At 35.1% G+C, this 13,977-nt stretch overlaps 1 protein-coding gene across 1 annotated transcript in view; it reads right to left on the bottom strand.

Moving 5' to 3' along the window:
• Window positions 1-383: 383 nt before the first annotated feature.
• LOC124274004 (integrin alpha-3-like) overlaps window positions 384-13,977 on the bottom strand; it is an 86,154-nt gene continuing 72,560 nt past the window's right edge. The window contains exon 21 of the mRNA XM_046709340.1: window positions 384-940. Coding sequence (XP_046565296.1) covers window positions 749-940 — 192 coding nt within the window. The 3' untranslated portion in view covers window positions 384-748. The remainder of the gene's footprint in view (window positions 941-13,977) is intronic.

Below are 13,977 nucleotides of genomic sequence, written 5' to 3' on the forward strand. Positions count from 1 at the left end.
TTAATCAGTGACATATATTTGTAGCAACATATGTTGTAAATACTCCCTATACAGATATAATGTACATATAGTAAATGATATTTTATTTATTAAACGGGAGACGTCAGTCTGTGAATACATGATCTTTAGATCAGTATGTAAATGTCGAAATTTATGGAAACTTATGTTAGATATGCATTTACATTGGATTCATTGTGGAAATGTGTTGTTGGTACAGAATGATTCAAATGTTTACAATAACTGTTTAGCCATATGCAAAGGTGGGATTTACAAGCATATATAAGTAAGCGAAGTCGTAAATTGCTTCCACTGTCTCTTGAACTCCTCATTATGTCAATCACACTGTCTCCACACTGAATAGGTTTAGTGAGGACGTTTTTTAGAAGAATATTTAGTTTTTTACATTCTTTTCTGTTCAAGGAGAAATTGAACATTTCAGTTATTCATATTGTGTACACCCTAAATAGGTTTAGTGAGGATTGCATATTTCTTATAAGAATATTTTAGCTTTTGATACATTCTTTTCTTTTTTGAGCATTTGAGTACACCATGAATAGGTTTAGGGACGTTTTCTTTAGTACAATATTTTGTTGCTTTTTAACATTTTCTTCTTTACGAGGAGAGACTAAACATTTTCTTTCATTGCAACATTTTTTGCTGGACATAAGGTATTAAGTGTAAAAACCTAGACAAAGTTTTTGCTTTCCATTATTTTAAAGAAAATATTTTTTTAAATATCCATTGTTCTCTATGATGACATGGCTCCCTTTTCATCTTTGGCCGACTCCATGGGGGTTTCGTTGGACTCTTCTGGACTCTCTTTGGCGTCTTCTGGGGCTTTGCTGTTTCGTGGAGCACGTGATTGGTTTCTCCCGTAGTAACCGCTCTCTCGCTTCCATTTCTGCACCTTGCCTTTTTTCTCCCTCTTGAAAAAGCCGCACTGGAAACACATTGTTAGTTTATAGGGTTTTAAGGGACAATCACATGAAATGAAGTCGATAAATATGGACTTAAAGGTAGTTCATGTTTGTCTTTTCAAGCTAAGATTAAAATCCAGTTTCATTCAATATGATACGAAATATGGTACGAATGGTTGGTTGTCTGTTACAGTTGAATATCATGTTATTGCGGTTGGTGAGTCTAAAATGCAACATACGCTGGATAATTTACATCCCAGACAACTACAACGTTTAACACTTTAAGGTCCCGTCAACTACAACGTTGAACAATTTACAGACAATACAACTACAACGTTGAACAATTTACAGACCAGACAAATGCAATGTTGAACAATTTACAGGCCAGACAACTATAATGTTGAACAATTTACAGACCAGACAACTACAACGTTGAACAATTTACAGACCAGACAACTACAATGTTGAACAATTTACAGACAGACAACTACAATGTTAAACAATTTACAGACAAGACAACTACAACGTTGAACAATTTAGACACCAGACAACTACAACGTTGAACAATTTACAGACAAGACTACTACAACGTTGAACAATTTAGACACCAGACAACTACAACGTTGAACAATTTACAGATAAGACAACTACAACGTTGAAAAATTTACAGACCAGACAACTGCAATGTTGAACAATTTACAGGCCATACAACTATAATGTTGAAGACAATTTACAGACCAGACAACTACAACGTTGAACGATTTACAGACCAGACAACTACAATGTTGAACAATTTACAGACAGAACAACTACAATGTTAATCAACTTACAGACAAGACAACTACAACGTTGAACAATTTACAGACAAGACAACTACAACGTTGAACAATTTACAGACCAGACAACTACAATGTTGAACAATTTACAGACAGACAACTACAATGTTAAACAATTTACAGACAAGACAACTACAACGTTGAACAATTTACAGACCAGACAACTACAACGTTGAACAATTTACAGGCCAGACAACTACAATTTTAAACAATTTACAGACAAGACAACTACAACGTTGAACAATTTAGACACCAGACAACGATAATGTTGAACAATTTACAGACCAGACAACTACAACATTGAACAATATACAGGCTAGACAAATACAATGTTGAACAAATTACGGTCCAGACAACTACAACGCTGAACAATTTACGGTCCCGTCAACTACAACGTTGAACAATTTACAGACCAGACAACTACAACGTTGAACAATTTACAGACCAGACAACAACAACGTTGAACAATTTACAGGTCAGACAACTACAATGTTGAACAATTTACGGTCCCGTAAACTACAACGTTGAACAATTTACAGACCAGACAACTACAACGTTGAAACATTTACAGACAAAACAACTACGACGTTGAACAATTTACAGACCAGACAACTATAATGTTGAACAATTTACAGTCAGACAACTACAACATTGAACAATACACAGACCTGACAACTACAATGTTGAACATTTTACAGACAAGACAACTACAACGTTGAACAATATACAGACAAGACAACTACAACGTTGAACAATTTACAGACAAGACAACTACAACGTTGAACAATTTAGACACCAGACAACTACAACGTTGAACAATTTACAGATAAGACAACTACAAAGTTGAACAATTTACAGACCAGACAACTGTAATGTTGAACAATTTACAGGCCAGACAACTATAATGTTGAACAATTTACAGACCAGACAACTACAGCGTTGAACAATTTACAGACCAGACAACTACAATGTTGAACAATTTACAGACAGACAACTACAATGTTAAACAACTTACAGACAAGACAACTACAACGTTGAACAATTTACAGACCAGACAACTACAACGTTGAACAATTTACAGACAGACAACTACAATGTTAAACAATTTACAGACAAGACAACTACAACGTTGAACAATTTACAGACCAGACAACTACAACGTTGAACAATTTACAGGCCAGACAACTACAATTTTAAACAATTTACAGACAAGACAACTACAACGTTGAACAATTTAGACACCAGACAACGATAATGTTGAACAATTTACAGACCAGACAACTACAACATTGAACAATATACAGGCTAGGCAAATACAATGTTGAACAAATTACGGTCCAGACAACTACAACGCTGAACAATTTACGGTCCCGTCAACTACAACGTTGAACAATTTACAGACCAGACAACTACAACGTTGAACAATTTACAGACCAGACAACAACAACGTTGAACAATTTACAGGCCAGACAACTACAATGTTGAACAATTTACGGTCCCGTCAACTACAACGTTGAACAATTTAGAGACCAGACAACTACAACGTTGAAACATTTACAGACAAAACAATTACGACGTTGAACAATTTACAGACCAGACAACTATAATGTTGAACAAATTACAGTCAGACAACTACAACATTGAACAATACACAGACCTGACAACTACAATGTTGAACATTTTACAGACAAGACAACTACAAAGTTGAACAATATACAGACAAGACAACTACAACGTTGAACAATTTAGACACCTGACAACTACAACGTTGAACAATTTACAGATAAGACAACTACAACGTTGAAAAATTTAAGACCAGACAACTGCAATGTTGAACAATTTACAGGCCAGACAACTATAATGTTGAACAATTTACAGACCAGACAACTATAATGTTGAACAAATTACAGTCCAGACAACTACAACATTGAACAACACAACCTGACAACTACAATGTTGAACATTTTACAGACAAGACAACTACAAAGTTGAACAATATACAGACAAGACAACTACAACGTTGAACAATTTAGACACCTGACAACTACAACGTTGAACAATTTACAGATAAGACAACTACAACGTTGAAACATTTACAGACCAGACAACTGTAATGTTGAACAATTTTATAGCCAGACAACTATAATGTTGAACAATTTACAGACCAGACAACTACAACGTTGAACAATTTACAGACCAGAACAACTACAATGTTGAACAATTTACAGACAGACAACTACAATGTTAAACAACTTACAGACAAGACAACTACAACGTTGAACAATTTACAGACCAGACAACTACAACGTTGAACAATTTACAGACCAGACAACTACAATGTTGAACAATTTACAGACAGACAACTACAATGTTAAACAATTTACAGACAAGACAACTACAACGTTGAACAATTTACAGACCAGACAACAACTACAACGTTGAACAATTTACAGGCCAGACAACTACAATTTTAAACAATTTACAGACAAGACAACTACAACGTTGAACAATTTAGACACCAGACAACGATAATGTTGAACAATTTACAGACCAGACAACTACAACATTGAACAATATACAGGCTAGACAAATACAATGTTGAACAAATTACGGTCCAGACAACTACAACGCTGAACAATTTACGGTCCCGTCAACTACAACGTTGAACAATTTACAGACCAGACAACTACAACGTTGAACAATTTACAGACCAGACAACAACAACGTTGAACAATTTACAGGCCAGACAACTACAATGTTGAACAATTTACGGTCCCGTCAACTACAACGTTGAACAATTTAGAGACCAGACAACTACAACGTTGAAACATTTACAGACAAAACAACTACGACGTTGAACAATTTACAGACCAGACAACTATAATGTTGAACAAGTTACAGTCCAGACAACTACAACATTGAACAATACACAGACCTGACAACTACAATGTTGAACATTTTACAGACAAGACAACTACAACGTTGAACAATATACAGACAAGACAACTACAACGTTGAACAATTTACAGACAAGACAACTACAACGTTGAACAATTTAGACACCAGACAACTACAACGTTGAACAATTTACAGATAAGACAACTACAACGTTGAAAAATTTACAGACCAGACAACTGCAATGTTGAACAATTTACAGGCCAGACAACTATAATGTTGAACAATTTACAGACCAGACAACTACAACGTTGAACAATTTACAGACCAGACAACTACAATGTTGAACAATTTACAGACAGACAACTACAATGTTAAACAACTTACAGACAAGACAACTACAACGTTGAACAATTTACAGACCAGACAACTACAACGTTGAACAATTTACAGACCAGACAACTACAATGTTGAACAATTTACAGACGAACAACTACAATGTTAAACAATTTACAGACGAGACAACTACAACGTTGAACAATTTACAGACCAGACAACTACAACGTTGAACAATTTTACAGGCCAGACAACTACAATTTTAAACAATTTACAGACAAGACAACTACAACGTTGAACAATTTAGACACCAGACAACGATAATGTTGAACAATTTACAGACCAGACAACTACAACATTGAACAATATACAGGCTAGACAAATACAATGTTGAACAAATTACGGTCCAGACAACTACAACGCTGAACAATTTACGGTCCGTCAACTACAACGTTGAACAATTTAGAGACCAGACAACTACAACGTTGAACAATTTACAGACCAGACAACAACAACGTTGAACAATTTACAGGCCAGACAACTACAATGTTGAACAATTTACGGTCCCGTAAACTACAACGTTGAACAATTTAGAGACCAGACAACTACAACGTTGAAACATTTACAGACAAAACAACTACGACGTTGAACAATTTACAGACCAGACAACTATAATGTTGAACAATTTACAGTCCAGACAACTACAACATTGAACAATACACAGACCTGACAACTACAATGTTGAACATTTTACAGACAAGACAACTACAACGTTGAACAATATACAGACAAGACAACTACAACGTTGAACAATTTACAGACAAGACAACTACAACGTTGAACAATTTAGACACCAGACAACTACAACGTTGAACAATTTACAGATAAAGACAACTACAACGTTGAAAAATTTACAGACCAGACAACTGCAATGTTGAACAATTTACAGGCCAGACAACTATAATGTTGAACAATTTACAGACCAGACAACTACAACGTTGAACAATTTACAGACCAGACAACTACAATGTTGAACAATTTACAGACAGACAACTACAATGTTAAACAACTTACAGACAAGACAACTACAACGTTGAACAATTTACAGACCAGACAACTACAACGTTGAACAATTTACAGACCAGACAACTACAATGTTGAACAATTTACAGACAGAAAACTACAATGTTAAACAATTTACAGACAAGACAACTACAACGTTGAACAATTTACAGACCAGACAACTACAACGTTGAACAATTTACAGGCCAGACAACTACAATTTTAAACAATTTACAGACAAGACAACTACAACGTTGAACAATTTAGACACCAGACAACGATAATGTTGAACAATTTACAGACCAGACAACTACAACATTGAACAATATACAGGCTAGACAAATACAATGTTGAACAAATTACGGTCCAGACAACTACAACGCTGAACAATTTACGGTCCCGTCAACTACAACGTTGAACAATTTACAGACCAGACAACTACAACGTTGAACAATTTACAGACCAGACAACAACAACGTTGAACAATTTACAGGCCAGACAACTACAATGTTGAACAATTTACGGTCCCGTAAACTACAACGTTGAACAATTTAGAGACCAGACAACTACAACGTTGAAACATTTACAGACAAAACAACTACGACGTTGAACAATTTACAGACCAGACAACTATAATGTTGAACAATTTACAGTCCAGACAACTACAACATTGAACAATACACAGACCTGACAACTACAATGTTGAACATTTTACAGACAAGACAACTACAACGTTGAACAATATACAGACAAGACAACTACAACGTTGAACAATTTACAGACAAGACTACTACAACGTTGAACAATTTAGACACCAGACAACTACAACGTTGAACAATTTACAGATAAGACAACCACAACGTTGAAAAATTTACAGACCAGACAACTGCAATGTTGAACAATTTACAGGCCAGACAACTATAATGTTGAACAATTTACAGACCAGACAACTACAACGTTGAACAATTTACAGACCAGACAACTACAATGTTGAACAATTTACAGACGAAGATAACTACAATGTTAAACAACTTACAGACAAGACAACTACAACGTTGAACAATTTACAGACCAGACAACTACAACGTTGAACAATTTACAGACCAGAGACAACTACAATGTTGAACAATTTACAGACAGAAAACTACAATGTTAAACGAATTTTACAGACAAGACAACTACAACGTTGAACAATTTACAGACCAGACAACTACAACGTTGAACAATTTACAGACCAGACAACTACAACGTTGAACAATTTACAGACCAGACAACTACAATGTTGAACAATTTACAGACAGAAAACTACAATGTTAAACACCTTTACAGACAAGATAACTACAACGTTGAACAATTTATTGACCAGACGAACAACTACAACGTTGAACAATTTACAGGCCAGACAACCACAATTTTAAACAATTTACAGACAAGACAACTACAACGTTGAACAATTTAGACACCAGACAACGATAATGTTGAACAATTTACAGACCAGACAACTACAACATTGAACAATATACAGGCTAGACAAATACAATGTTGAACAAATTACGGTCCAGACAACTACAACGCTGAACAATTTACGGTCCCGTCAACTACAACGTTGAACAATTTACAGAGACCAGACAACTACAACGTTGAACAATTTACAGACCAGACAACAACAACGTTGAACAATTTACAGCCCAGACAACTACAATGTTGAACAATTTACGGTCCCGTAAACTACAACGTTGAACAATTTAGAGACCAGACAACCACAACGTTGAAACATTTACAGACAAAACAACTACGACGTTGAACAATTTACAGACCAGACAACTATAATGTTGAACAATTTACAGTCCAGACAACTACAACATTGAACAATACACAGACCCGACAACTACAATGTTGAACATCTTTACAGACAAGACAACTACAACGTTGAACAATATACAGACAAGACAACTACAACGTTGAACAATTTTATTGACAAGACTACTGGCCAACGTTGAACAATTTAGGACACCAGACAACCACAACGTTGAACAATTTACAGATAAGACAACTACAACGTTGAAAATTCATAGACCAGACAACTGCAATGTTGAACAATTTACAGGCCAGACAACCATAATGTTGAACAATTTACAGACCAGACAACTACAACGTTGAACAATTTACAGACCAGACAACTACAATGTTGAACAATTTACAGACAGACAACTACAATGTTAAACAACTTTACAGACAAGACAACCTACAACGTTGAAATCAATTTATAGACCAGACAACTACAACGTTGAACAATTTTACAGACCAGACAACTACAATGTTGAACAATTTTACAGACAGAAAACTACAATGTTAAACAACCGCACAGACAAGACAACTACAACGCTGAACAACTTTACAGACCAACGAAGACAACCACAACGTTGAACAATTTACAGACCAGACAACTACAACGTTGAACAATTTACAGACCAGACAACCACAACGTTGAACAATTTACAGACAGAAAACCACAATGTTAAACAATTTACAGACAAGACAACTACAACGTTGAACAATTTACAGACCAGACAACTACAACGTTGAACAATTTACAGGCCGAGACAACTACAATTTTTAAACAATTTTACAGACAAGACAACTACCAACGTTGAACAGATTTAGACACCAGACAACGATAATGTTGAACAATTTACAGACCAGACAACCACAACGATGAAGACAATATACAGGCTAGACAGGTACAATGTTGAACAAATTACGGTCCAGACAACCACAACGCTGAACAATTTACGGTCCCGTCAACTACAACGTTGAACAATTTAGAGAACCAGACAACTACAACGTTAGAACAATTTACAGACCAGACAACAACAACGTTGAACAATTTACAGGCGAGACAACTACAATGTTGAACAATTTCACGGTCCCGTAAACTACAACGTTGAACAATTTAGAGACCAGACAACTACTAACGTTGAAACATTTACAGACAAAACAACTCTGACGTTGAACAATTTACAGACCAGTAACAACTATAATGTTGAACAATTTACAGTCCAGACAACTACAACATTGAACAATACACAGACCTGACAACTACAATGTTGAACATTTTACTGAACAAGACAACTACAACGTTGAACAATATACAGACAAAGACAACTACAACGTTGAACAATTTACGAACAAGACAACTACAACGTTGAACAATTTAGACGCAGACAACTACAACGTTGAACAATTTACAGATAATTCAACTTCACAACGTTGAAAAATTTACAGACCAGACAACTGCAATGTTGAACAATTTACAGGCCAGACAACTATAATGTTGAACAATTTACAGACCAGACAACTACAACGTTGAACAATTTACAGACCAGACAACTACAATGTTGAACAATTTACAGACAGACAACTACAATGTTAAACAACTTACAGACAAGACAACTACAACGTTGAACAATTTACAGACCAGACAACTACAACGTTGAACAATTTACAGACCAGACAACTACAATGTTGAACAATTTACAGACAGAAAACTACAATGTTAAACAATTTACAGACAAGACAACTACAACGTTGAACAATTTACAGACCAGACAACTACAACGTTGAACAATTTACAGACCAGACAACCACAACGTTGAACAATTTACAGACCAGACAACTACAATGTTGAACAATTTACAGACAGAAAACTACAATGTTAAACAATTTACAGGACAAGACAACTACAACGTTGAACAATTTACAGACCAGACAACTACAACGTTGAACAATTTACAGGCCAGACAACTACAATTTTAAACAATTTACAGACAAGAACAACTACAACGTTGAACAATTTAGACACCAGACAACGATAATGTTGAACAATTTACAGACCAGACAACTACAACATTGAACAATATACAGGCTAGACAAATACAATGTTGAACAAATTACAGTCCAGACAACTACAACGCTGAACAATTTACGGTCCGTCAACTACAACGTTGAACAGATTTAGAGACCGAGACAACTACAACGTTGAACAATTTACAGACCGAGACAACAACAACGTTGAACAATTTACAGGCCAGACAACTACAATGTTGAACAATTTACGGTCCCGTAAACTACAACGTTGAACAATTTACAGACCAGACAACTACAACGTTGAAACATTTACAGACAAAACAACTACGACGTTGAACAATTTACAGACCAGACAACTATAATGTTGAACAATTTTACAGTCCAGACAACTACAACATTGAACAATACACAGACCTTGACAACTACAATGTTGAACATTTTACAGACAAGACAACTACAACGTTGAACAATATACAGACAAGACAACTACAACGTTGAACAATTTACAGACAAGACTACTACAACGTTGAACAATTTAGACACCAGACAACTACAACGTTGAACAATTTACAGATAAGACAACTACAACGTTGAAAAATTTACAGACCAGACAACTGCAATGTTGAACAATTTACAGGCCAACAACTATAATGTTGAACAATTTACAGACCAGACAACTACAACGTTGAACAATTTACACAGACCAGACAACTACAATGTTGAACAATTTACAGACAGACAACTACAATGTTAAACAACTTACAGACAAGACAACTACAACGTTGAACAATTTACAGACCAGACAACTTACAACGTTGAACAATTTACAGACCAGACAACTACAATGTTGAACAATTTACAGACAAGAAAACTACAATGTTAAACAATTTACGATAAGACAAGACAACTACAACGTTGAACAATTTACAGACCAGACAACTACAACGTTGAACAATTTACAGACCAGACAACTACAACGTTGAACAATTTACAGACCAGACAACTACAATGTTGAACAATTTACAGACAGAAACTACAATGTTAAACAATTTACAGACAAGACAACTACAACGTTGAACAATTTACAGACCAGACAACTACAACGTTGAACAATTTACAGGCCAGACAACTACAATTTTAAACAATTTACAGACAAGACAACTACAACGTTGAACAATTTAGACACCAGACAACGATAATGTTGAACAATTTACAGACCAGACAACTACAACATTGAAACAATATACAGGCTAGACAAATACAATGTTGAACAAATTACAGTCCAGACAACTACAACGTTGAACAATTTACGGTCCGTCAACTACAACGTTGAACAATTTACAGACCAGACAACTACAACGTTGAACAATTTACAGATCCAGACAACAACAACGTTGAACAATTTACAGGCCAGAACAACTACAATGTTGAACAATTTAGTCCGTACAACTACAACGTTGAACAATTTAGGAGACCAGACAACTACAACGTTGAAAACATTTACAGACAAAACAACTACGACGTTGAACAATTTACAGACCAGACAACTATAATGTTGAACAATTTACAGTCCAGACAACTACAACATTGAACAATACACAGACCACGACAACTACAATGTTGAACATTTTACAGACAAGACAACTACAACGTTGAACAATATACAGACAAGACAACTACAACGTTGAACAATTTAGAGACAAGACTAACTACAACGTTGAACAATTTAGACACCAGACAACTACAACGTTGAACAATTTACAGATAAAGACAACTACAACGTTGAAAAATTTACAGACCAGACAACTGCAATGTTGAACAATTTACAGGCCAGACAACTATAATGTTGAACAATTTACAGACCAGACAACTACAACGTTGAACAATTTACAGACCAGACAACTACAATGTTGAACAATTTACAGACAGACAACTACAATGTTAAACAACTTACAGACAAGACAACTACAACGTTGAACAATTTACAGACCAGACAACTACAACGTTGAACAATTTACAGACCAGACAACTACAATGTTGAACAATTTACAGACAGAAAACTACAATGTTAAACAATTTACAGACAAGATAACTACAACGTTGAACAATTTACAGACCAGACAACTACAACGTTGAAAGACAATTTACAGGCCAGACAACTACTAATTTTAAACAATTTACAGACAAGACAACTACAACGTTGAACAATTTAGACGCAGACAACGATAATGTTGAACAATTTACAGACCAGACAACTACAACATTGAACAATATACAGGCTAGACAAATACAATGTTGAACAAATTACGGTCAGACAACTACAACGCTGAACAATTTACGGTCCCGTCAACTACAACGTTGAACAATTTACAGACCAGACAACTACAACGTTGAACAATTTACAGACCAGACAACAACAACGTTGAACAATTTACAGGCCAGACAACTACAATGTTGAACAATTTACGGTCCCGTCAACTACAACGTTGAACAATTTAGAGACCAGACAACTACAACGTTGAAACATTTACAGACAAAACAACTACGACGTTGAACAATTTACAGACCAGACAACTATAATGTTGAACAATTGACAGTCCAGACAACTACAACATTGAACAATACACAGACCTGACAACTACAACGTTGAACATTTTACAGACAAGACAACTACAACGTTGAACAATATACAGACAAGACAACTACAATGTTGAACTATTAAGAGGCCAGACAACTATAATGTTCAACAGTTTACAGACCAGACAACTACAATGTTGAACAATTTACAGACGAGAGAACTACAATGTTGAACAATATACAGGCACAGACAACTACAATGTTGAATAATATACAGACCAGACAACTGCAACGTTGAACAATTTAGAGACCAGACAATTACAATGTTGAACAATATACATACCTGACAACTACAATGTTGAACAATTTACAGACCAGAAAACTACAACGTTGAACAATTTACAGACCAGTCAACTACAATGTTGAACAATTTACAGACAGACAACTACAATGTTGAACAATTTACAGAACAAGACAACTACAATTTTGAACAATTTACAGACCAGACATCTACAACGTTGAACAATTTACAGACAAGACTACTACAACGTTGAACAATTTAGACACCAGACAACTACAACGTTGAACAATTTACAGATAAGACAACTACAACGTTGAAAAAATTTACAGACCAGACAACTGCAATGTTGAACAATTTACAGGCCAGACAACTATAATGTTGAACAATTTACAGACCAGACAACTACAACGTTGAACAATTTACAGACCAGACAACTACAATGTTGAACAATTTACAGACAGACAACTACAATGTTAAACAACTTTACAGACAAGACAACTACAACGTTGAACAATTTACAGACCGAGACAACTACAACGTTGAACAATTTACAGACCAGACAACTACAACGTTGAACAATTTACAGACCAGACAACTACAATGTTGAACAATTTACAGATAAGACAACTACAACGTTGAAAAATTTACAGACCAGACAACTGCAATGTTGAACAATTTACAGGCCAGACAACTATAATGTTGAACAATTTACAGACCAGACAACTACAACGTTGAAACAAATTTACAGACCAGACAACTACAATGTTGAACAATTTACAGACAGACAACTACAATGTTAAACAACTTACAGACAAGACAACTACAACGTTGAACAATTTACAGACCAGACAACTACAACGTTGAACAATTTACAGACCAGACAACTACAATGTTGAACAATTTACAGACAGAAAACTACAATGTTAAACAATTTACAGACAAGACAACTACAATCGTTGAACAATTTACAGATAAGACAACTACAACGCGTTGAACAATTTACAGACCAGACAACTGCAATGTTGAACAATTTACAGGCCAGACAACTATAATGTTGAACAATTTACAGACCAGACAACTACAACGTTGAACAATTTACAGACCAGACAACTACAATGTTGAACAATTTACAGACAGACAACTACAATGTTAAACAACTTACAGACAAGACAACTACAACGTTGAA

Source organism: Haliotis rubra, unplaced genomic scaffold, assembly GCF_003918875.1.
Source record: "Haliotis rubra isolate DU_JTF1 unplaced genomic scaffold, ASM391887v1 Scf104, whole genome shotgun sequence".
Classification (NCBI taxonomy): domain Eukaryota; kingdom Metazoa; phylum Mollusca; class Gastropoda; order Lepetellida; family Haliotidae; genus Haliotis; species Haliotis rubra.